The sequence below is a fragment of the Eurosta solidaginis genome, chromosome 2 (assembly GCF_040869045.1).
Source record: "Eurosta solidaginis isolate ZX-2024a chromosome 2, ASM4086904v1, whole genome shotgun sequence".
NCBI lineage: Eukaryota > Metazoa > Arthropoda > Insecta > Diptera > Tephritidae > Eurosta > Eurosta solidaginis.
This window is the reverse complement of record NC_090320.1, coordinates 289,495,518-289,522,641: the sequence shown is the minus strand read 5'-3', so window position 1 is coordinate 289,522,641 and position 27,124 is coordinate 289,495,518. Positions and strand designations below refer to the sequence as shown.

The 27,124-nt window shown below is 38.1% G+C and overlaps 2 protein-coding genes across 7 annotated transcripts in view; one reads left to right on the top strand and one right to left on the bottom strand.

Moving 5' to 3' along the window:
* LOC137241137 (uncharacterized) overlaps positions 1 to 27,103 on the bottom strand; it is a 32,581-nt gene extending 5,478 nt beyond the window's left edge. The window contains exons 1-5 of one of the 2 annotated variants that reach the window (XM_067768415.1): positions 27,009 to 27,103; positions 18,806 to 18,914; positions 18,500 to 18,630; positions 3,072 to 3,151; positions 2,864 to 3,007 (exon numbers count right to left, since the gene is read on the bottom strand). In XM_067768415.1, coding sequence (XP_067624516.1) covers positions 2,864 to 3,007; positions 3,072 to 3,151; positions 18,500 to 18,630; positions 18,806 to 18,914; positions 27,009 to 27,031 — 487 coding nt within the window. In that variant the 5' untranslated portion in view covers positions 27,032 to 27,103. The remainder of the gene's footprint in view (positions 1 to 2,863; positions 3,008 to 3,071; positions 3,152 to 18,499; positions 18,631 to 18,805; positions 18,915 to 27,008) is intronic. The other variant, XM_067768416.1, reaches the window with a different exon arrangement.
* LOC137241140 (tropomyosin-1-like) overlaps positions 1 to 27,124 on the top strand; it is an 857,608-nt gene that overhangs the window by 163,881 nt on the left and 666,603 nt on the right. The window lies entirely within an intron of this gene.

The window sequence follows — 27,124 nt, the reverse complement described above, 5'->3', positions numbered from 1 at the left end:
CCGACAGATGATGTTCTGGGTCACCCTGGTCCACACTTTGGTCGATATCTCGAAAACACCTTCATATATACAACTTAGGGCAACTCCCTTTTAAAACCCTCATTAATACCTTTCATTTGATACCCATATCGTACAAACACATTCTAGAGTCACCTCTGGTCCACCTTTATGGTGATATCGCAAAAAGGCGTCCACCTATAGAACTAAGGCCCACTCCCTTTTAAAATACTCATTAACACCTTTTGTTTGATACCCATATTGTACAAACGCATTCTGTAGTCACCCCTGGTCCACCTTTATGGCGATATCTCGAAAAGGCGTCCACCTATAGAACTAAGGCCCACTCCCTTTTAAAATACTCATTAACCCGTTTCGTTTCATACCCATATCGTACAAACAAATTCTAGGGTCACCCCTGGTCCACCTTTATGACGATATCTCGAAACGGCGTCTACCTGTGGAACTAAGAATCACGCCCTTTTAAAATATTCATTAACACCTTTCATTTGATACCCATATCGTACAAACAACACATTCCAGGGTTACCCTAGGTTAATTTTCCTAAATGGTTATTTTCCCTTATGTTTTCACCATAGCTCTCAACTGAGTATGTAATGTTCGGTTACACCCGAATTTAACCTTCCTTACTTGTTATGTTTCGGGAGCCATAACTCGAAGAAAAATTAGTTCAGAATAGAACCATATGTAATATGCATACGCAGCCTTGTAACATTATTAAGAACACAAAACAAACAACAACAGCATTTCAAGTGTACAGATGGGTATGTAATGTTCGGTTTCACCCGAACTTAGACTTCCTTACTTGTTTAAAAGAGTGTTTGGTCTTATAAGATGAACAATGCAGAAAATCAAATTGGGAGCTAAATTTTTCTACACCTTTTGGAAATTTTTGTTCTGTTGCTTCGACGGTTGTATTGGCGCTACTGGAATTTTCTCTTCTCCGCTATGCTACCGAAGGCTTCCACAAAATAAATTTAATCTTTATTACCTATCAATTTGATCATTGATTGCAATGAGAAATAGTAAGTAGTTTGAAAAATTATTAAAAATGTATTTGATAAAAATAACTAGACATATTTGTTGAAAAAAAAATATTAAAAATATTAAAAAAAAATTGTTAAACAAACGAATTTAATTAAATTATTAAAAGAAATAGCAGAAAAACTTTTTTAAAAAATTAGTAAGAGGAACTGAATTATTAAAATAATACAAAAAAAAATTATTTATATCTAACTGGAAAATTTGTTAGAAAATTAGCAAACAAATTTTATTTTTTTTTTTAAGTTTTTAATGTAAAAAAGAATTTATGAGACGAATGGTAAAGAAATAAAAAAATTTAAGAACTTATAAAACTTGTTAATAAAAAGAAAAGTAGAAAAGATTTTGTTAAAAAATTGATTTAATTAAAACTAATACAGAAATTTGATAAAAAAGAAATCGAAAAACAACATTTTTATTTAGAACTAGTAAAATAAATGAACAAAGAGTTTTTTTGGAAATAATTGGTAAAAAAACTAAGTATTTTTTTGAAATGAGTATAAACAAGTGCCGAAGACTTCATACCTTTCATGAATGGGGCTGAACAATAATCTTATCCCATTGGTAATCTCCAAATAATCGGATGTATAAGATAAGAAATATATAGTGAACAGAAAAAATATAAAATAAAACAATAGGTAGGAACTTTGTGTGAGGATGCAAAGTTTCACGTTTTTTGTGGCCTACATGTAAAAACTGTGACTACGAATCACGTATTTCAACAATATATGACGTAAACGTAAGTATTTGATGAAATCTGATGAAATTTGAAGCTTCTAGCAGTAAAAAATGGGCAAAAATGACAGATTATATGGGGTATATAATATATATACCACCGATCTGCTCGATTTTTTTAGACAACGATATATGCTAAATACTATAATACTAATATTTGACAAAAATCCTCTGTTTCTGAAAAATCGGTTATATAGAGGATATATATATGATATAGTGTTCCGATCCGGCCGGTTCCAACAAATGTCTAATCGGACACCGAAATACACCCGCTCAACAAATTTTATCAAGATATCTCAAAAATTGAGGGACTAGTTTGCATACAAACAGACAGACGGACAGACGGACATGGCTATATCAATTCAGCTCTTCATCCTGATTATTTCGGCATACTTAATGGTGGGCCTATCTATTTTCCGTTAATGATTTACAATTTTGTGATTCGGGACGAAGTTAATATACCATTTCATTTTCATGAAAGCTATAAAATTAAGTAATTAGTTACAAGAACAAAAAAAAAAAATTATAAAATTTGTGAAAATGTAACGAAATAGAAAACTTCATTTCATTAAAATTAGTAAAGAATATTGGTAAAAAAAAAATTTATTTCAAAGAAATTATTTAAAAAAAAACAAAAACTTATAATAATAAAAATAATTAGTAAAAAACTATGGACTAAGTCATCCTATTTGACGTCCTCACGGATCGACCAGATCAACTATACATTGCGATACATTTTCAAATACATAACCTGTGCTTGCGAGACTCGTATTAGCGTGTGCTCCTATATCTTTTTTACTGCGTTTATGGCATAGAGAATGAGAATAAGTCGGCTGAATTACCTTTTAGTAAAATAAGACATTGTTCACACAACTTAAAATTCGAAAAGGTATTCACTGGTATTGATTTTCCACCAGTAAGAAAACCGCTTCTATTTATACTTATATCGCTCAAATGATCTTGCAGACCATTCGCTTTCCGTGACGAACATGCATAATAGGGACCTAGTCTGGCGGCGTTCGTACGCAGCCACAAATCGCAATACTTACTCAAAACAAAAATTACTTACTGACGTGTTTATCATTTGGTAAATCCTGGCACGAATAGATGATAAGTTTGTTACAATCAAGACTTATAATTTTGTGCGTAATCTTGTCCCAATCAATATCTAGACCTCCAGCGGAACTAGAGGAACTAGCGGAACTAACATAAGCTGCAAAATATAAATAAAAGATCAAGTTTAAATTTCTTAGAAAGATATGATTATAGTAATATACCATGTTTATCATCAAAGCTTGTATAAAATTGTCCATCAGGCAGGAATATAAGTTTTTCATTTGTAACTTGTTTGGATTCGCTAATAAATGTGAAAAAATAATAATTTGTAAAACTGCTGTGTATATTTTCAAAGTAAACAACAAGAAGAGTATGTGAACGCTACTGAAAGCAGAGAGAGGAAGCAAGGCGCCTTTGCAGGAGGAAAAAAGCATAGGCAGTAAGGCATGAGTGTGACGAGCGTCAGATGTTAGTAACCACGAATGACGCCTGCAAATTTTAGCAAAAAAATTCGACGACAGAAGAAAGGTTCTTAGTCGGGGGTAAAATACTGTCGGAATTAAAACGGTGACCTTTTAACCGATGTTCAGAGAGTACTTAGATTATGCAGGGAACACTTATCTGACCTACCAAATGGAGACAGCGATGTACCTATCGCCCAAGGATTTATGATGACTTTGAGCCCGCAATCGATGAATTTATGTTCCTCCACCCGACTATGACGAAATCAGAATATAAATAACCAGATTAAAAAACAACAAGACCTCGGACGATCAGTGGCGTAGTGCGATTTTCTTGTGCCCGGGGAAAAATATTTGTTTGGTTTCCCCGCAAAACATATACGGCTGTGCAAAATGACGTTGAGCAACACTATCAGCTCAGTCAGAATTGGGAAAGACCTCCCCGAGCAGTTCGAAACTAAACGAGGTGACCTCCTGTCGTGCGATTTCTTTAATTCGATGCTGGAGAAAATTATACTAGCTGCAGAACTTAACTGCTCTGGAACAATATTGTATAAAAGCGTGCAATTATTGGCATATGCTGATAACATTGATATCATTGGCCTAAACACATGCGCCGTTAGTTCTGCTTACTCCAAACTGGAAAAAGAAGTGGTAAAGATGAGTTTTATGGTGAATGAGGACAACACGAAGTACCTTCTGTCATCGAGCAAAGAGTCAACGCATATGCGCCTTGGCAACCACGCTACTGTTGGCAGCCATAATTTCGAAATGGTAAAAGACTTCGTTTATTTGGGAACCAGCATCAACATCAGCTCTGAAATCAGACGAAGAATCACTTTTGCCAATAAATGCTACCTTTGACTAGGTAGGCAATTGAAAAGTAAAGTCCTCTCTCGGCAAACGAAAATTAAACTCTACAAGTCACTTATCGTACCCGTCCTGTTGTATGGTGCAGAAGCATGGACCATGACTACATCAGATAAAGCGGCTCTGGGAGTGTTGGAGAGAAAAGTCCTTCGAAAGATTTATTGACCTCTACCCGCTGGCGGTGGCGAGTACCGAAGAAGATTTAACGATGAGCTGTACGAGCTCTGCGCAGACATCAACATAGTCCAGTGAATTAAAACGCGCTGATTAGGTCATGTTATGCGAATGAAAGATAACGCTCCGGCTAAGAAAGTGTTTCTGTCGGAACCAGCCTATGGAAGTAGAGGTAGAGGGCGGTCCCCACTCCGCTGGAAGGACCAGGTGGAAAACGATTTAAACTCCCTTGGTGTGATCAATTGGTGACGGTTGGCAGAGAGAAGAAGCGACTGGCGCACCTTGTTGGACGGCCGTAACCGTTTAAACGGTTAAGCGTCAATTAAGTAAGTAAAGTAGGTGGTGTAAATCTTGTACATATTTCTTTTTGGAGACGATCGAGAACAATTTTCATAACGCGAGAAATTTCACATTCTGCGGCGTCTTCTTACAAGTTTTATTATATCAATACCCCATTTTTCAAAAAGAGACTTCGATTTTTCTATTGATTCACAGAAAGTGTCTCGAATATCGGATATTTCAGGCGCTAATGATTTAAAATACGCTTTTCTAAAATTCATCCCCGAATCTTGTAATCTGAGCTGCATACGTTCAATCCTCCTTAAGATTTCCTGCCAGAAATAATGAAACTAAAATTAAGTATATTTTGGAAAGGATTGTAGCTTCGCTTCTGGTGTCACTTGAGGTGTGCTAATCTGCAAATTGTTCTATGTGTCTCTAGCCCATTGGCTATAAAGCTAACCGCGCTGCATCGTGTTTCAGATTCACGTTTGGCAATTTTTGTTAGATCATTTTTTAATAATTCCCATCGTAACGTTGAACGTTAGAAAAATACATATGTATATATGCTTTCAATTATTCCACAACCTGTCGCAATTGTTCCGGATATATGCATGCCTTCTTAGTATAGAAAATTTTTTCCAGAAATCAGTTATAATAAAAATGCTTTGCGAACTATTTGGCGCCCCTGTGAGTAGCGCCTGGTGCAAATACACCCTTTCCCCCTCTCACTCCGCCACTGCGGGCGCTGATGGTTCTACTGCGGAGCTATTCAAATACGGCAACGAGGAGTTGATAAAAGGCGCCTGTATAAGCGTTTGTGCGAAATTCCACCGGATATGTGAAACATGATCGGACGGGTGCATGTCTCACGTTTGGAATCCAATTGGTCTTTGCCCAGTCTACACAAAGTGGGATACTGCAAATTGATGCTTCAAACCTGGTAAATCCGCAATCGACCAGATTTTGACTATACGCCAAATCTTGGAAAAATGTCGCGAAAAAGAATTGACGCATTACCTCTTCGTCAATTTTAAAACCGCGTTCGACAGATCGAAAACGAGCAGCCCATATACGGCATGTCTGCATTTGGTTTCCCCGCAAAATTTATACGGCTATGCAAAACGATGTTGACGAACACCTTTAGCTTAGCTAGAATCGGGAAGAACAGCGGCGCAAAACTAAACGAAATTTCAGAGATATCGGCCCTCTCCACTGGAAGGACCAGATGTAAAACGATTTAAATTCCTTTGGTGTCAATTTTGGCACCCGTTAGTCAAATGAAGAATCGGATGGAGTAAATTTTTGGACGGCCCTACCGGCTTCGGCCGAGCACGAATTAAGTAAGTAAAACCTCGAGTTAGTGAATTCCACTTGTAGAAATCATTCGTAGCGACGATGTGTTTTCAAATACCAAATCAGACTATGGATACATCTATCGGAGATCTGACTAAACTGAGAACAAAATACTATAACCTAGCGGCGAAAAAAGTTCTGAACTCCTAAGGAATGTATCGACAACATGATTTAATTACATCGTCCTCAATCCAGCTTCAACACGAAGAAGTTTTGAGTATTCGTCAGATCCCTAATGAATATTATAGGAACCCTAATCACCAGAGCTGCATGAGCCTTGTTGAGATCAATCATTTGCGCAGACCAGCTCTCCAGTCCAATGTTTGCTTGGCTGATTTGTGGCTTAATTTTAATTTTACAAGAAATTTAACCCTAATCAGCATGTCTAGGTCATCCATGCAGGCAAACACTTAGCAGCAATTTTTTTATAAGATCCCAGTGTAGAGCATACTGGACCCTGCTCTCACCCCTCTCCCCAGCGCATTGAAAATTATTGGTTCGAATTCGGGCCATATCTATATCATAATCACAATATTGTGGCGAATGTTGACATCACTAGGCTATTAGTAAATAATCACGCAACAACAAAAACGTGAAGCAGCCACTCTTATGTACAGGAACACATCAATCATCATTTATACACATATATAGAAGGCGACGAAGAGATAACTCACTCACACACATGTAGTCTTCAGCCAAAGTTGTTACTCATGCATACACACGCATATAAGTAGCTAAATTACCAAGCAGGAGATACAACAGTTCTAGAAGGTGAAAAGTCTTGATCTTAGTAGGAATATGCAGACGAGGCAACAGAGAGTATAAAAGTAGTGCAAGCTGAGGAATGATTAATCAGTTTTGATTTAAGCACGCTATTGGTTGAGAAGTTTAATTGTGAAGTACTACTCCCGAAGTAATCTAAATGAAGTCCAGTTTGCAAACCTAAATATTGGAGTGATTTATTCAACAGTTTAGCTATTCGACGCTAGCAAAGGGTTTTAAATAAGCGGAATTTCCCAAAATTCGTTACAATTGGTGTCAGAAGGGACAACAGGGATATGGCCAAGTAAAGTGATTTGAAGATCCAACAGCTCAAAAAGGAGTTGGAGAACCGTGGGTTGAACACAAACGGCAATAAATCCGAACTACAAACACGACACGAGAAAAATGAAACACATCAGACAATGGCGAACACAGACTTCAACATGATGTTGGCTGCAATATCGGTCATCACAAATATCCACCAATATGTCATCGCAACTGAAATCACAGGAGACAAGTATAACATCCAAGGTGGAATCACAGGAGACACGTATAACATACAAGATGGAAACACAGCTAGAATCCCAGGAGACTCGTATAACAACCAAGATGGAAGCATAATTGAAAGAACAAGAGACACGCATAACAGTACAACTCGAAGCACAAGAGGCGGGTAAAAATTCAGTCCGAGGTGGATGCTTTGAGAGAACTTATCCAGGAGTTGCAACGGCTGCTTCAACGAGTAATAAGAAGGTAAAAACTACATCTTTTGACGGTTCTGGTGCTTTCCAGGCCTTTAAGCTTCAAGTTGACAAAAAGTCAGCAGTGAACAACTGGAATGCTGAAGATAAAGTTGCTGCACTCTCCGTGGCATTGAAAGGGCCTGCAGCTGAAATCTTGCAGACTATTCCAGAGTACGAACGGAACAGTTATGAATAATTGATAGCCGCTGTCGAGAGACGTTATGGAAGCGAGCATGGAAAACACATACACCAAATTGAGTTGCGAAACCGACTTTGCAGGAGTTTGTTTCGGATGTTGAAAGGTTGCCTCATTTGGCAAATGCGGACGCACCCGTGGAATACACTGATAGGGTAAAGATTCAGAGCTTTATAAATGGCTTACGGGACGTCGAAACGAAGCGAGCAACATACGCAAACCCAAAGCCAAAATTCGCTGAAACGGTATCCCATGCACTGACACAGGAAACTGCTTCACTTTTGAGTAAACCGGCATACAAACCACGCCGTGTGGAAGTAGAAAGGCCAGACTGGGTGTACACAATATTGAAGGCGCTGAAAGGATCGCAAAAGCGGAGTGACAGAGTAATCAAATGTTTCAAATGCGGGAAGTCAGGTCACATTGCACATCACTGCGATGTTGATTCTGGTGGTTCCAACAGCATGTGTGGTCTTAAGTACAAAGCTGGAGAAGATGAGCAAGAGCGAGACAGATGTGAAGATCGAGAACTTGCTCCAGCTATTGAATGTCCTGTGATATCTGTATCATAAATTGGAAGAAAATCGAGCAGTCTTTCCGTCAGAGGAAATGTGGATGGCAAGGAACGTGTACTGACTGTAGATATGGGCGCATCTCATTCTATAATCTGGTCTAATTTGGTCAAGAGGAGAGTAAAGCCTTTACATGGAGCAAGACTGCGTACTGTCACTGGCGAGTTTAACCAAGTCCAGGGAGAAGTGGTATGTGAACTCTTAATTGGGAAGGTCATGGTTCTACACAAATTCGTTGCGGCAGAGATCATTGATTAAGTCATATTAGGAGTGGACTTTGTAGCTGACCATGGCATCAAGATCGAAATGCAAAGGAGGATTATGCAAACACTTACACACGCATATGGCCAGTATACAAACATTAACTACAAATATGCATGTATATAGCTGGTAACCAAGTAGGAGATCCAACAGTTCTAGAAGCCGAAACGTCTAGACCTTCGGAGAAATATGCGGACGAGACAACATAGAGTATAAAAGCAGCGCAAGCTGAGGAAGGAGTAATCAGTTTGATTTAAACACGCTTTTGTTAAGTAAGTGATATTGTACTACACCCAAAGTAATCTAAATAAAGACCAGTTTGCAATGTTGAAAATTGGAGTGAACTATTCAACAGTTTAGCCATTCGAACGTTAGAAGAAGGTTTGAAATATGAGGAATATCGCCGAAGTTCTTTACAATTGGTGCCAGAGGAGGAATTGTTGAACAAATTCCTAAGATTTCGAATACAATTTGGACATGGTAAAGTTACGTGAATTAAAGAGCCAGGAACTGAAAAGGAGTTGGAGAACCGTGGATTGAGTATAACCGGCGACAAGATCGAACTTCAAGAGAAAAACGAAACATCACAGAGAGTTACGAGCACAGACTTGAACATGCTATTGGCTGCAATATCTGCACAAACGTGGACAATGTCATTTCAACTGGAATCGCAGGGGACACGCATAACATCGATTGAAGCACAATTGGAAGAACAGAAGACATATACGGCATCTCAACTGGAACTGCAAGAGGCACGCATATCTGAAATGTCGGCACAAATTTAGGAGCAGGTATCATCGCAGCTCTTTGCGAAGTTGGAGGAGCAGGATGTGCAAATGTTATAAGGATAAAATTGATGCCGAGATAGAATCGTTAAAAGGTCGTCTGGAGGAGTTACAACTAAATCGCCCAGCTGTTCCAGAGAGAAATCCAAAGGTAAAAATTCCATCTTTTGACGGCTCGGTTCCTTTCCAGGTATTCAAACTTCAATTTGAGAGGACGTCAACACTGAACAGCTGGAATGCTGAAGATAAAATTGCTGCACAGTTCGTGGAATTGAAAGGGACTGGAGCTGGTATCTTAAAGACAATTCCAGAGTACGAACGGAACAGTCATTAAGCATTAGTGGTCACTGTCGTGAGACGTTGCGGAAGCGAGCATAGGAAACAGATGTACTAAATTGAGTTGCAAAACTGCTACCAAAAAGCGAATGAGACTTTGCAGGAGTTGCGTCGGATGTCGAAAGGCTGACCTATTTAGCATATGCTGGCGCACTCGTGGAATACACCGAGAGGGTAAAAATCCAGAGCTTTATAAATGGCATACGGGACGTGGAATCGAAGCCAGCTACATACGCATACCCAAAGCCAACATTTGCTGAAACGGTATCCCATGCACTGACTCAGGAAACAGCGTCACTTTTGAGTAAGCCCGCATACAAAGCTCATCGCGTGGAAGTAAAAAGGCCAGATTGGGTGGACATAATTTGGAAGCACTGAAGGGATCACAACAAAAAAGATCCAGATCACATTGTACGTCATCGCACCACTGGTCGTAATTGTTCCAACAATATGGGTGGCCGTAAACGTAGAGCTGAAGGAAATGAGCAAATCTCCAAGTTCACTCAATCGTTAAACTAAAGCGAGTCAGCCGCAAAGAGCGACAGCTAGCACTTGCTTGAATGCACAATTTTGTAGTGGCAGAGAAATCATAATTGAAGTGAACTTCTTAATCAACCAATGCATCAAGATCGACATGCAAAGCAAGACGATGCGATATAAGAACATGGATGTGCCACTTAATTTCGGCTACAAAAAAGGCTACCGCAGTGAACAAGTGCTGGTGGAGGAGAATTAGCAAATACCACCAAAATCGGAGGCGGTCATCGGGGCAAAGATTGATGTAGATTATGGGACAAACATATTTTGGGTTGTCGAGGCAGCAAACAAATCAACAACGAAAATACTTGTAAGAAAAACCTAAACAAGATGGACATATTACGGTAAGAGTATTCAATGAGTTCAAGTCATCATTCAAACTGGCCCAAGGAGCTTTATTGGGAAGATGCCAAGAGGCTGAAGTAATTATTAACTGTGAATAGCTCCAGAACGTTTTAACAATTAAGATTGATCTTTCAAATGACATCACGGCATGGACGGAGGGGCTAGAGGAAAACTGTCAGAATAAGGCAAAACAACTGCTCCTAAAGTGCGCAAACATATTTGACCAGGATGGCTCCATTCCAGGCCGCATCAACGTTGTGAAACATCAATTTTACACTGGAGATGCGAGGCTGATCCGTCAAGCTCCTCGTAGTGTTTCGATGGCAAAGCCGGAAGTTGTGAGTCAAATCATACAAGAAACATGTAAGGAAGGCTAAGTTCGGGTGAAACCGAACATTACATACTCAGTTGAGAGCTGTGGAGACAAAGTAAGGGAAAACCACCATGTTGTAAAAAGAACCTAGGGTAACCCTGGAATGTGTTTGTATGACATGTGTATCAAATGGAAGGTATTAAAGAGTATTTTAAGAGGAAGTGGGCCATAGTTCTATAGATAGACGCCATTTAGGGATATCGCCATAAAGGTGGACCACGACTGACTCTAGAATTTGTTTGTACGATATGGGTATCAAATGAAATGTGTTAATGATAATTTTAAAAGGACTGGGCCTAAGTTCTATAGGTGGACGCCTTTTCGAGATATCGCCATAAAAGTGGACCAGGTGTGACTCTAGAATTTATTTTGTAAGATATGGGTATCAAATGAAAGGTATTAATGAGTATTTTAAAAGGGCGTGGGCCTAAGTTCTATAGATGGACGCCTTTTCGAGATATCGCCATAAAGATGGACCAGGGTTGACTCTAGAATTTGTTTGTACTACATGGGTATCAAATGAAAGGTGTTAATGAGTATTTTAAAAGGGAGTGGGCCTTAGTTCTATAGGTGGACGCCTTTTCGGAATATCGTTATAAAAGTGGACCAGGGTTGACTCTAGAATGCGTTTGTACAATATGGGTATCAAACGAAAGGTGTTAATAAGTGTTTTAAAAGGGAGTGGGCTTTAGTTGTATGGGTGGGCGCCTTTTCGGGATATCGCCATAAACGTGGACCAGGGGTGACTCTAGAATGCGTTTGTACAATATGGGTATCGAATGAAAGGTTTTAATAAGTATTTTAAAAGGACGTGGGCCTTAGTTCTATAGGTGGACGCCTTTTCGAGATATCGAAATAAAGGTGGACCAGGGGTGACTCTAGAATTTGTTTGTACGATATGGATATCAAATGAAAGGTTTTAATGAGTATTTTAAAAGGGCGTGGACCTTAGTTCTATAGGTGCACGCCTTTTCGAGATATCGCCATAAAGGTGGACCAGGGTTGACTCTAGAATTTTTTTTTACCATATGGGTATCAAATGAAAGGTGTTAATGATTATTTTAAAAGGGAGTGGGCCATAGTTCTATAGGTGGATGCCTTTTCGAGATATCGCCATAAAGGTGGACCAGGGGTGACCCTAGAATGTTTTTGTACCATATGGGTATCAAACGAAAGGTGTTAATGATTATTATAAAAGGGAGTGGGCCATAGTTCTATATGTGGATGCCTTTTCGCGATATCGCCATAGAGGTGGGCCAGGGGTGACTCTAGAATTTTTTTGTACCATATGGGTATCAAATGAAAGGTGTTAATGATTATTTTAAAAGGGAGTGGGCCATAGTTCTATAGGTGGATGCCTTTTCGAGATATCGCCATAAAGGTGGGCCAGGGGTGACTCTAGAATTTTTTTGTACCATATGGGTATCAAATGAAAGGTGTTAATGATTATTATAAAAGGGTGTGGGCCATAGTTCTATAGGTGGATGCCTTTTCGAGATATCGCCATAAAGGTGGGCCAGGGGTGACTCTAGAGTTTTTATGTACTATATGGGTATCAAATGAAAGGGGTGACTCTAGAATGCGTTTGTACAATATGGGTATCGAATGAAAGGTTTTAATAAGTATTTTAAAAGGACGTGGGCCTTAGTTCTATAGGTGGACGCCTTTTCGAGATATCGAAATAAAGGTGGACCAGGGGTGACTCTAGAATTTGTTTGTACGATATGGATATCAAATGAAAGGTTTTAATGAGTATTTTAAAAGGGCGTGGACCTTAGTTCTATAGGTGCACGCCTTTTCGAGATATCGCCATAAAGGTGGACCAGGGTTGACTCTAGAATTTTTTTTTACCATATGGGTATCAAATGAAAGGTGTTAATGATTATTTTAAAAGGGAGTGGGCCATAGTTCTATAGGTGGATGCCTTTTCGAGATATCGCCATAAAGGTGGACCAGGGGTGACCCTAGAATTTTTTTGTACCATATGGGTATCAAACGAAAGGTGTTAATGATTATTATAAAAGGGAGTGGGCCATAGTTCTATATGTGGATGCCTTTTCGCGATATCGCCATAGAGGTGGGCCAGGGGTGACTCTAGAATTTTTTTGTACCATATGGGTATCAAATGAAAGGTGTTAATGATTATTTTAAAAGGGAGTGGGCCATAGTTCTATAGGTGGATGCCTTTTCGAGATATCGCCATAAAGGTGGGCCAGGGGTGACTCTAGAATTTTTTTGTACCATATGGGTATCAAATGAAAGGTGTTAATGATTATTATAAAAGGGTGTGGGCCATAGTTCTATAGGTGGATGCCTTTTCGAGATATCGCCATAAAGGTGGGCCAGGGGTGACTCTAGAGTTTTTATGTACTATATGGGTATCAAATGAAAGCAGTTAATGAGTATTTTAAAAAGGAGTGGGCCTTAGATCTATATGTGGACGCCTTTTCGAGATATCACCATAAACGTGGACCAGGGGTGACTCTAGAGTGTATTTGTACGATATGGGTATCAAATTAAAGGTATTAATGAGTATTTTAAAAGGGCGTGGGCCTAAGTTCTATAGATGGACGCCTTTTCGAGATATTGCCATAAAGATGGAACAGGGGTGACTCTAGAATTTTTTTGTACCATATGGGTATCAAATGAAAGGTGTTAATGATTATTATAAAAGGGAGTGGGCCATAGTTCTATAGGTGGATGCCTTTTCGAGATATCGCCATAAAGGTGGGCCAGGGGTGACTCTAGAGTTTTTATGTACTATATGGGTATCAAATGAAAGCAGTTAATGAGTATTTTAAAAAGGAGTGGGCCTTAGATCTATATGTGGACGCCTTTTCGAGATATCACCATAAACGTGGACCAGGGGTGACTCTAGGGTGTATTTGTACGATATGGGTATCAAATTAAAGGTATTAATGAGTATTTTAAAAGGACGTGGGCCTAAGTTCTATAGATGGACGCCTTTTCGAGATATTGCCATAAAGATGGAACAGGGGTGACTCTAGAATTTTTTTGTACCATATGGGTATCAAATGAAAGGTGTTAATGATTATTATAAAAGGGAGTGGGCCATAGTTCTATAGGTGGACGCCTTTTCGAGATATCGCCATAAAGGTGGACCAGGGGTGACTCTAGAGTTTGTACTATATGGGTATCAAATGAAAGCAGTTAATGAGTATTTTAAAAGGGAGTGGGCCTTAGTTCTATATGTGGTCGCCTTTTCGGAATATCGTTATAAAAGTGAACCAGGGTTGACTCTGGAATGCGTTTGTACAATATGGGTATCAAACGAAAGGTGTTAATAAGTGTTTTAAAAGGGAGTGGGCTTTAGTTGTATGGGTGGACACCTTTTCGGGATATCGCCATAAACGTGGACCAGGGGTGACTCTCGAATTTGTTTGTACGATATGGGTATCAAATGAAAGGTGTTAATGATTATTTTAAAAGGGAGTGGGCCATAGTTCTATAGGTGGATGCCTTTTCGAGATATCGCCATAAAGGTGGGCCAGGGGTGACTCTAGAATTTTTTTGTACGATATGGGTATCAAATGAAAGGTGTTAATGAGTATTTTAAAAAGGAGTGGGCCTTAGTTCTATATGTGGACGCCTTTTGGAGATATCGCCATAAACGTGGACCAGGGGTGACTCTAGAATGTGTTTGTACGATATGGGTATCAAATTAAAGGTATTAATGAGGGTTTTAAAAGGGAGTGGCCCTTAGTTGTATATGTGAAGGCGTTTTCGAGATATCGACCAAAATGTGGACCAGGGTGATCCAGAACATCATCTATCGGGTACCGTTAATTTATTTATATATGTAATACCACGAACAGTATGTCTTCCAAGATTCCAAGGGCTTTTGATTTCGCCCTGCAAAACTTTTTCATTTTCTTCTACTTGATATGGTAGGTGTCACACCCATTTTACCAAGTTTTTTTCTAAAGTTATATTTTGCGTCAATAGACCAATACAATTACCATGTTTCATCCCTTTTTTCGTATTTGGTATATAATTATGGCTTTTTTTTCCTTTTTCGTAATTTTCGATATCGAAAAAGTGGGCGTGATCATAGTCGGATTTCGGCCATTTTTTACACCAATATAAAGTGAGTTCAGATAAGTACGTGAACTGAGTTTAGTAAAGATATATCGATTTTTGCTCAAGTTATCGTGTTAACGGCCGAGTGGAAGGACAGACGGTCGACTGTGTATAAAAACTGGGCGTTGATTCAACCGATTTCGCCCTTTTCGCAGAAAACAGTTATCGTCCCAGAATCTAAGCCTCTACCAAATTTCACAAGGATTGGTAAATTTTTGTTCGACTTATGGCATTAAAAGTATCCTAGACAAATTAAATGAAAAAGGGCGGAACCACACCCATTTTGAAATTTTCTTCTATTTTTGTATTTTGTTGCAACATATCATTACTGGAGTTGAATGTTAACATAATTTACTTATATACTGTGAAGATATTAACTTTTAATTTAAAAAAAAAATTTTTTAAAAGTAGGCATGGTCGTTCTCTGATTTTGCTAGTTTTTATTAAGCAGACATATAGTAATAAGAGTAACGTTCCTGCCAAACTTCATCATGATATCTTCAACGACTGCCAAATTACAGCTTGCAAAACTTCTAAATTACCTTCTTTTAAAAGTGGGCGGTGCCACGCCGGTTGTCCAAAATTTTACCGGTTTTCTATTCTGCATCATAAGTTCAACTCACCTACCAAGTTTCATCGCTTAATCCGTATTTGGTAATGAATTATCGCACTTTTCGATTTTTCGAAATTTTCGATATCGAAAAAGTGGGCGTTGTTATTGTCCGATATCGTTCATTTTAAATAGCGATCTGAGATGAGTGCCCAGGAGCCTACATTCCAAATTTCATCAAGATACCTCAAAATTTACTCAAGTTATCGTGTTAACGGACAGACGGACAGACGGACGGACGGACGGACATGGCTCAATCGAATTTTTTTTCGATACTGATGATTTTGATATATGGAAGTCTATATCTATCTCGATTCCTTTATACCTGTACAACCAACCGTTATCCAATCAAAGTTAATATACTCTGTGAGCTCTGCTCAACTGAGTATAAAAAAGCGACAGCGGCGTAATCTAACCATTAGCTATTCTATGGAGCTGGTGGTACTTGTGAAGAAGAAGGATGGAAAAATCAGGTATTGCGTGGACTACCGCAAGTTGAACGACGTCGCGAAAAACGATAGCTACCCATTGCCATGAATTGACGACAATTTGGACTCGCTATCTGGTACGAAATGGTCGATGGACAGGAGAAGGTAGGTATTGCGTTACACGGAGAGAGTTGTTGGCATTAAACATTTTCATAATTACCTCTACGGGCAGCGATTTGCGTCAGGACAGATCACGCAGCGTTGAGATGGAAATGGAATGAAAGGCCAAATAGAGAGGAGATTTCAGCGGAGAACCCTATTGTGGAGTCAAATTGGGCACAGTGTAGCAGTTTAGAATTGATATCCGGCTGCTTGCATCGAGTATGGGAGAGTGAGGATGGTCAATGTAAGAGGAAACTGGTAGTTGTTCCCAGGAAAAGGATTCCTGACGTTCTCAACGAGCTACATAATGGCCCAAGTGGAGGTCATCTGGGGATCACGAAGACGCTCTTAAAAATTATGCAGATATTCTTTTGGTTTGGTTGCCGTCAGTTGGTCACGGAGTGGATTGCGAACTGCGAGGTTTGCAGTAGAGCGAAGGAGCCCAAAACCCTAAGTCATGGCCAGATGAAGCAATATAACTCAGGTGCACCATTGGAAAGGATCGCTATGGATGTCGCAGGTTCGTTTCCTACTAAAAACCGCGGAAACAAATATCTACTGGTGGTTATGGATTATTTCAGCAAATGGCCAGAGGCATAGCAAATTCCAAATCAAGAAGAGGAAACAGTAGCAGAAGTGTTTATAAAAAATTGGGTTGGTAGGTTTGGTGTACCAATGGAGTTACATTGTGACCAAGGTAGGAGTTTTGAAGCAACTGTATTCCAAGAAATGCGTAAGACATTAGGCATTCGAAAACACGGACAACTGCATTACATCCTCAGTCCGATGATATGGTGGAAACGATTCAATAGAACATTGGAGGAGGACTTAAGGAAAGTAGTGGACAAATTCCATAAAGAGTGGGATACACGCATAACATTATTCTTGATGGCTTACCGATCGGCAGTGCATGAGATAACGGGCCAAACTCCCGCAAAGTTGATCCTTGGCAATGACCTTCGACTGCCAGCTGATTTGATGTTTGGGATAAATGCTGATTCCCAGAGAAATACCAAGAAATCCTCTCGTGTATTGGAGAAAGAGATGAAGGAAATACACGATCTTGTAAGACAACCAACCAAGATCATGAGTGACAAGATGAAAGCTAGATATGATAAAGCAATTAATTCAGAAAGCTTTCGGGAAGGAGATTTGGTGCTGTTATACAACCCACAACAAAAAAAAGTTGTCTCCGAAATTGCAGTGTAATAGGGAATGCCCATACAAAGTTGTAAAACGGATCAACGATGTAGTTTACCGCATTCAAAGCATTGGCAAACCACGAAACCAAATGAAATTGGTTCATTTGGAGAGGCTGGCAGCGTTTAGATCAGAAAATTTGTCAGATCGGAACGATACGACTCAGGTGGAGGGCAGTGTGACGAATTTTAGCACTACTAAGCTGTTAGTAAATAAGGGCACAACAACAATAAAGCAAGCTGCCACTTTTGTATACTCGAACACATCATTTTAATCCATCCACGTACATAAAAGGCGACGAAGAGATATCCCACACACACAGAAGTAGTCATCGCCGAAGTAGTTACTCACATATACACACGCATATACATGTATATAGCTGGTAACCAAGCAGGAGATCCAACAGTTCTAGAAGGTCAAACGTCTAGACCTTTGGATAAATATGCGGACGACACAACAGAGAGTATAAAACCAGCGCAAACTGAGGAATGAGTAATCAGTTTGATTTAAACATGCTTTTGTTAAGTACGTGATATTGAAGAATAATTTACTACTCCCAAAGTATTCTAAATAAAGATCAGTTTGCAATACTGAAAGCTGGAGTGAATTATTCAACGGTTTAGCGATTCGAACGTTAGCAGAAGGTTTCAAATAAGCGGAATTTCCCCGAAATTCCGTACAATATAAAAAAAGTGCAGTAATTTGGGTTGAAAGAAATTTTGTTTAAATCAAATTTTATAGTTAAATTGTTTTTCTTGTTTCATTCTCGATAAATTGCACTAAAGATGGCACAATACCGAAACCTGTTTGTCTCCGAACCAAACTTGACGTGGAATGGCGGTAAATGGTTCCAAAGCAGGTAATTGATGTATATTGAAACAATTTTCCATCATTTCCATTTGGTTTGAATACGAACCGAATTCGGTGTTGTACCATCTTCAGTGTTATTATTTCAGAACGAAAAGGGAAACAAATATTTCACCTATGCACTTGGAAATTGAAAAAGTTTCTTTGGACACAAAAGACTTCTTTTAGTCGAAAAAACAACATAACCTTCACCTAAAACCAAAAGCTTTGCCTGCAATTAAAAATACTTACTCATTGTCATTTATTTGGAATGTTTTTATATTTAGCTGGTGAGTTCCAGGGGTGATATCAGTTTTATGGCAGCGGTAATCTACAGGGTGCTGGGGGATATATCTACTTTGCATATACCAGCTACCTTCCAACTGTAAATAATTAAAACATAAGCTTTTAAAATGGATTTAAAGTCTATACATAGTACTAGAAAATTGGCCTGACTTTATACATAGTTTAGACGGTTAAGCGCCAATTAAGTAAGTAAGTAAGTTATGCATAGAGCTAACACTTAATTTAGTTAAGTATACAGATCTTAATACTCACCATACTATCACTCACTTCTTTCAAATATTTTATATTTGTTGGACACTTCTTTGCATCTCCGGCCATCAAACATGATGATGTCAAAAAAATAAAAATTGATAAAGGGACACTGAAAAAAAAGTGAAATTGATTAACAAGTAAGGAAGTCTAAGTTCGGGTGAAACCGAACATTATATACCCAGCTGTACACTTTAAATGCTGTTGTTGTTATTTTGTGTACTTAATAGTGTTACAAGGCTACGCAATAATACATATGGGGTATTCCATCCCATTTAGATCAATTTTGAACCCGACCCCTTTAGAATTGGCTGAAAGTTTTTCTTCTTTTTCTAGCTTACGAAAGACGTTTTTCAGAAGTTCTTCAAATTTTTTCATCCAACTCAAAAAAAGTTATGAATTTTTAAAAAAACACCGTTTTTGTTTTCAAAATGCTATAACTTTTTCAAAAATTGACCGTTTAGAATCTTTTTTTTTTTAATTTGTTTTTAAATGTACTTTTCGGAAAAAATTCAAAGAAATTTTTAAAGTATTTTTTTTTGTAGTTTTCCAGTTTTTCGAGATTTTTCGAATTTCGCCCTTTTTTTTGTTTTTTTCTCATAAAAAACTTCAATCAATTCTGCAATCATCCCCACTAATCCCGGAGTGGGCCGAGAATTTTTTTTTTAATTAATTGAAAAAAAAACTAAAGTTTTTTTTTGTATTTTTTCCGAAAAGAACAATTAAAAACACATTTAAAAAAATGATCCCAAACGGTCAATTTTTGAAAAGGTTATAGCATTTCGAAAAAAACACCGTTTCCCAACTCAAAATAAGTTTTAAATATTCTTGAAAAAACGGTGTTTTTTTTTCAAAATGCTATAACTTTTTCAGAAATTGACCATTTAGGATAATTTTTTTTTAAATATGTTTTTAAGTGTACTTATCGGAAAAAATACAAAAAAATTCCATCAAAAATCAAATCAATTAAATAAAAAAGAAAAAACAATTCTCGGCCCACTCCGGGTTTAGTGGTGATGATTGCAGAATTGATTGAAGTTTTTTATGAGAAAAAAAAGGGCGAAATTCGAAAAATCTCGAAAAATTGAAAAATTACAAAAAAAAAAAACTTTAAAAATTTATTTGAATTTTTTCCGAAAAGTACATTTAAAAAAAAAATTTAAAAAAAAAAAAGATCACAAATGGTCAATTTTTGAAAAAGTTATAGCATTTTGGAAAGAAAAACGGTGTTTTTTTTTAAATTCATAACTTTTTTTGAGTTAGATGAAAAAATTTGAAAAACTTCTGAAAAACGTCTTTCGTAAGCTAGAAAAAGAAGAAAAACTTTCAGCCAATTCTAAAGAGGTCGTGTTCAAAATTGGTCGAAATGGCATGGAATACCCAATATGCATATGTTTCTATTCTGAACTAATTTTCGTTTAAAAGAAGCAAAAACGATACAAAGGCTAACACCAATGACCTTGAGTGTGTAATAATGCAGTTTTCCTTCACATATGGGGATTTCCCTACTGTTTATTTTAAAATAAAGATATAACAGATAGGGAATCAGGTAGTCTGTTCGTCTTGTGATTGACGACGCTATACTACTATGGCCGTATGGTCGGCGCTCAAGCTGCCCCGAGGCACCGAGCCTGGTTGCAGTTGTTAACGCTATGTTCTTTGCTACCAGTTCCACAGGTGGAATGTGCAGAATGGCATACAGTGCAGCTGTCAGGGTTGCTTCCAGGGCTCCCGTAATGCTAAGCATTGATAATCTGCATACTCCCTCTAATTTTTTGAGGTAGGTTGCTTTTTGTGTGGCTTTCTAGCAAACAAGAACTCCATAGTATAGAATAGGGCTTACAATCGCTGTAAAAACCCAATGAGAATGAGAGGGCGATAAGCCCCACGTACACCGTAGTATTCTTTTACATGCATAAAGTGCCGTTGAGGCCTTCTTCACACTCTCCTCCCCGTTGAGCCTCCATGACAGCTTACTCTCTAGGATGATTCCTAGATAATTTGTGCAAGGTAGGGTCACCCCTCCTAACTTAGGCCTGATCCAATTTGGGACCTTGTACCTCTTTGTAAACAAGACCATATCCATCTTATCCGCGTTGACTTTCAAACCGACATTTGATGCCCAGGTATGTATCTGCCGAAGCGCCCGATCATTGAAAGAGCTAATCGTTGGAAGGCACTTTCCACTTATTGCAATTGAAAATTGCAACGTCATCCGCGTAAGCCGTAAGTTTTACGTGTCCCTCATCGAATCGCCTGAGCATTTGGTTGATGACCAATCTTCCCTGCGGCGTGTCCCTGTCCACTGATTTCGTGGCCTCGTGCAATCCCCATTGTGATGTAATCTTCCTGGAATTTAACATGCAGCCGATCCATCTGGTTAAGGCTTGATATACTTTAATGTAATTAAGACCATCCATAATCGCCCATTTAGAGACATGATTGAAAGTCCCGGCAATGTCTAAGAAGACTCCTAGAGCATATTCCTTACATTCCAGGGCTTTCTCTACGCTTATTACCACGCTATGCAATACGGTGTCTACCGACTTGCGTTTGGTGTACGCATGTTGTGTTGTGGAGAGCAGCTTTTCATCCACGTTGGACTTTATGTACACATCTATCAGCCTCTCAAAAGTTTTGAGCAGAAATGATGTTAAGCTAATGGGTCTATAATCTTTGGCATACACATGACCGATTTTCCGGCCTTTGGTAGGAAAGCTACACGAGCAGTTCTCCAAGAGTGAGGTACATGATTCAGTCTTATGCACCCATCGAATATTATTTTAAGCCATTCCACGACCGCCCTACTTGAGACTTGTAGCATGGCCGGGAATATACCATATGGGCCCAGCGATTTAAGTTTAGAAAACGTCTTCACTGCCCACTCGATCTTGGTATCGGTGACCAAGCCCGGCACTACCCGCTCCGTGATGGAAGTGTGGGTGATGTCTGCTGGCTCTTCTAAATCATCTCCCAATGGGAAATGTGTATCGAGAAGCACCTCAAGGGATTCCTCACTATTACGTGACCATACCCCGTTCTCTTTCTTTATTAGTCCCTGGACCATATTTCCCTTTGCTAGAACTTTTCTCAACCGTGCTGTTTCGCTGGAGCACTCTATGTCCGTAAAGAAACATTTCCATGAGGTTCTCTTCGCCCTGGAAATTTCACGCTTGTAGATCCTCAGTAGATCCTCAGATATATCCCTGTATTCGTCCCGACACGCTTCGCTTTGCGCGGTCTTTGCTAGCTTAAACATTTCTTTTACCTGTATTCTTAGAAGACTCAGCTCATTGCTTCACCATAGCGGCTTTGCTTTCCCTCTGAATCTTCTTAGATGGCAAGCTTTGTTATACGCAGTCATAAGCGTCCTAGTTAGGAATTCATTAGACTCCTCCAGTGCTTGCACATTGGCAACCTCTTTTGGTTGTCCCAGTTTCGTTTCTACCTGTTTCTGAAAATTAGTCCAGTTTGTTGACCTAGGGCTTCTAAAGTTTCCTCACTTCTCTACCCTCTTTAGGGGGATGCTGAAGCTAATATACGCATGGTCGGAGAAGGATGGTCTATCAAGAACCATCCAATCATACCTTGATATATCACGTTCGGAGCTCAGTATAATATCCAAAACATTGCTGGATGTGGGACCAATGTATGTAGGGACATTTCCCCTGTTAGCTGTCTGTTGGTTTGCAGGATGTAACAAAATAGAGATACGCCTCTCTCGTTCGTATCTGATCCTCCCCACGCTTGAAGCGAGCCACCATTTAAATTTATTCAAGCATTTCATGGAAAATCGTTAATTTTTGCTGATTTTCGAACTGGTCTTTTTATCAGTTTTAAATATCTAATTATTTTTAATATATCACACCTCAACGTTGCAAGAAAGAAAAATTTAAACCTAGTATTAACTTCTTAAGTTATTTAAAAAAAAAAAAAATGATATAGAAACAAAAAGAAAGTTAAAGTTTAAAAGTCAAACAATAAACCACTTATTTTAATTTTTTATTTTAATAAACCTTGATCCAAATAGTACCAGAGGTGAGTTTAGGATTTTTCAAATATTACTGAAATTCGACCTGGCATTGACAACGGTTTGCGTATTTTTTTTATTAGAATGTTAAACATTTTAAATTACTAATATTTTTCGAAAAATAGTATTTAAAAGAAAAAATAAGTCTCAAAATTGACAGCTCTTTAGGAAAAAAGGACTCAAGTCACCGAATACAAAATTTAGATGAAAACGTATGAAAATTATAAATTTGTGTGGCAACGGCAGCACTGATCAAAGAAGTTTTCTTCAAGAAAAAGCTGGTAAAAGCAACCGAGTTACACGTCCATGCAACCGATATAGTTTTACATTTTCATCCATCAAAATTAGCTGTTGAACCAACTTCGCATGAGTTGTTGATTCTGAATTAAGTGTTTCAACAGTCAACTAAAAAATAAAAAAATTGTTTTTTCTAATTAAATAAAACTTTTTTCAAAAGCTTTTGATATTGCTTTTTCTATGGCTTGAAGCTATTGCCCAACGGTATGGCATATTCGACATTCAAATTGCCTTTGCTAATATGTTGCCAATTTATTATCGTTTGCCCAAAGTCCTCCCATCAATAAATAATGCTAAAGCGTGTGAAACGAGAAATAATGGAATGGGTTGTGAAATAAATGAATACAAGATTTTAGCGTGGGTTTTGGCTGCGCACTGATTTATCGATTTCGTGTCTGTAATGTGACCTAATGGTATCGCTTTTGGCCCCACGGGTCAGCTTGACGAAGTTTTTCATATCAGTCCTTTTTGACCTAAGGAAAACCAATCTTAAGTTTGGCAAACACTCCGTAAATCGCGCCAAGTATTCATTTTTTTTTTTTTTTTGTTCAATATTGTGTCCACGCTGCAAATTGTATTCATATTCATAAGTTACTTCTTGGATTTAATTAGATCAAAATGACTGACATCAAAACTCCCCAAAACTGATTCGCTAGTTATTAATGGTCAGATTTTCCATTATGTTCCATAATTGAATGAAAGTCGCTAAAACAACGTGTGATGAAACCTCAATCTAAAATTTTCTGATCATTTATTTACAAACCCGTTTCACAATTTCCATTTTTTTCCCTGTTTCCCTTTGTTTCAAATGCTGTGGAATTTTAAAATGATGTGACGTCAGTTGGCAAACGAAAATTGCCATGGTGTTGGCAAAATAAAGTTTTAATGCCATATTTTCTATAGTTTTGGGCAGTTTCCGTTTTCACTGAATAGTCAATTTAATTGCCAATTTGTAGTCATTTTGATCTACCAGGCTATTTGATTTACTAAACAAACAAAAAATTATTTTTACTTTCAACATTTGTTTAATTAAGGGCTAAAACTACATTTCCACCGAACCGTAAATTTGTGTTTGTCAACGGTTTAACGCACAATATCTTTGACGGAAATTAATTTTTTTTCGTTTTACTGATACAAAGGGTAAAACGCGTCTTTCCTCTATACCTCCCTCCATTTTTATACTCAGTTGAGCACAGCTCACAGAGTATAATAACCTTGATTGGATAACGGTTGGTTGTACATATATAAAGGAATTGAAATATATATAGACTTCCATATATCAAAATCATCAGTCTCCGAAAAAAAATTTGATTGGGCCATGTCTGTCCGTCCGTCCGTCCGTTAACACGATAACTTGAGTAAATTTTGAGGTATCTTGATGAAATTTGGTATGTATGTTCCTGGGCACTCATCTCAGATCGCCATTTAAAACGAACGAAATCGGACTATAACCACGCCCATTTTTTCGATATCGAAAATTTCGAAAAACACAAAAAGTGCGATAATTCATTACCAAAGACGGATAAAGCGATGAAACTTGGTAGGTGAGTTGGACTTATGACGCAGAATAGAAAATTAGTAAAATTTTGGATAACGGGCGTGGTACCGGCCACTTTTAAAAGAAGGTAATTTAAAAGTTTTGCCAGCTGTAATTTGGCAGTCGTTGAAGATATCATGATGAAATTTGGCAGCAACGTTACTCCTATTACTATATGTATGCTTAATAAAAATCATTAAAATCGGAGAACGACCACGCCCACTTAAAAAAAATTTTTTTTTAAGTCAAATTTTAACAAAAAATTTAATATCTTTACAGTATATAAGTAAATTATGTCAACATTCCACTCCAGTAATTATATAGTGCAACAAAATACAAAAACAAAAGAAAATTTCAAAATGGGAGTGGCTCCGCCCTTTTTCATTTAATTTGTCTAGGATACTTTTAATGCCACAAGTCGAACAAAAATTGACCAATCCTTGTGAAATTTGGTAGGGGCTTAGACTATAGGCCGATAACTGTTTTCTGTGAAAAAGGGTGGAATCGGTTGAAGCCACGCCCAGTTTTTATACACAGTCGACCGTGTGTCCTTCCGCTCGGCCGTTAAAATAATAACTTGAGCAAAAATCGATATATCCTTACTAAACTCAGTTCACGTACTTATCTGAACTCACTTTGTACTGGTGTAGAAAATGGCCGAAATCCGACTAAGATCACGGCCACTTTTTCGATTTCGAAAATTGCGCAAAATTAAAAAAATGCCATAATTCTATACCAAATACGAAAAAAGGGATGAAACATGGTAATTGGATTGATTTATTGACGCAAAATATAACTTTAGAAAAAAACTGTATAAAATGGGTGTGACACCTACCACATTAAGTAAAAGAAAATGAAACAATTCTGCAGAGCGAAATCAAAAGCCATTGGAGTTATGGCAGGAATACTGTTCGTGGTATTACATATATAAATAAATTAGCGGTACCCGACCGACGATGTTCTGGGTCACCCTGGTCCACATTTTGGTCGATATCTCGAAAACGCTCTCACATATACAACTACCACCACTCCCTTTTAAAACCCTCAATAAAACCTTTAATTTGATACCCATATCGTACAAACAAATTCTAGAGTCACCCCTGGTCCACCTTTATGACGATATCCCTAAATGGCGTCCACCTATAGAACTATGCTCCACTCCCTTTTAAAACCCTCTAATTTGATACACATATCGTACAAACAAATTCTAGAGTCACCCCTGGTCCACCTTTATGACGATATCTAGAAGAGGCGTCCACCCATAGAACTAAGGCCCACTCCCTTTTAAAATACTCATTAACACCTTTCATTTTATACCCATATCACACACACATTGTAGGGGTATCCGGGTCCACGTTTTGGCCTATATCTCAAGACCCTAGTCACCCAGCGATATAAAAATTACTCTGTACTAAAGCACACATCAACAGCTTTCATTTGCTGTCCATATTACACACACCTTCTAGGCGTATCCTGGTCCACGTTTTGGCATATATCTCGAGACCATAGTCACCAATAGGTATGAAAACTACCCCGTATTAAGCACTTTCATTTGATATCCATATTGTATAAACACATCCATGGGATGCCCGGGTCCACGTTTTGGAATTTGATTTTTATATATATGGATACAAAAAACATTTCAACTCACCATATTCACTCATATTAATAGAGTATGTGTGGAACTTAAGAGCGAATTGAGGGTTTCATAGAGTTCCATTGCCACACCGCCATTTTATACAGGGTGAAAGTGTAACGCTTTTGCGTTGCGAGCAGGCAACAATTTTCACAAAAGAACGAAGTACTCCGTAAAATCGTTGCCAGTTTTTTAGAATAGAACAACAACCCTTGCGTGGCGTACAAAAAGCGTAACACTTTAGCCAGAAAAGAAAACGCTACTAGTTTGAGTGTGAGCGCATTTAATGTAGCCAGTAGCTTATTAGTAAGTACCGCAAATTATAAATCGCGCTCAATTAGATTATGTTAGGTTGAACTGGCTGGTCCGCGAAGAAATGGATTGGCTTAATGAGTCCATAGTGTTACCATAGCGTTTGTTTAAAGAAAACTGAAGAACCCTATTTAAAAACAGGACCTTTCTTACAAAATAACCCCGTCCTTTTGGTAAAGCTTTCGCTGACCTGTCCACTAGCTGTTTCTAGATCTGATTTAAATACAGGAATAATTCAAAAAAAAGGATGCGTATATTTCTCTAAATTTAAACCAAAAAGACATATAGCAGTATGTCCTTTACTAATATATCGATTTGAATCTTAAAATATCTTTTAATTTACAATACAATTTTTTTTTTTCAAAAAAAAATAACATTAAATTTAGTTACTTACATAACAAACTGTTGTTCCAGCATTCCTCTTAGTATTATCTTGAAAATCACAAGGATCAAATATCACTTACGTCTTCGACACTAAAACTGACAATGTGATATTAAAATTTTTCACAC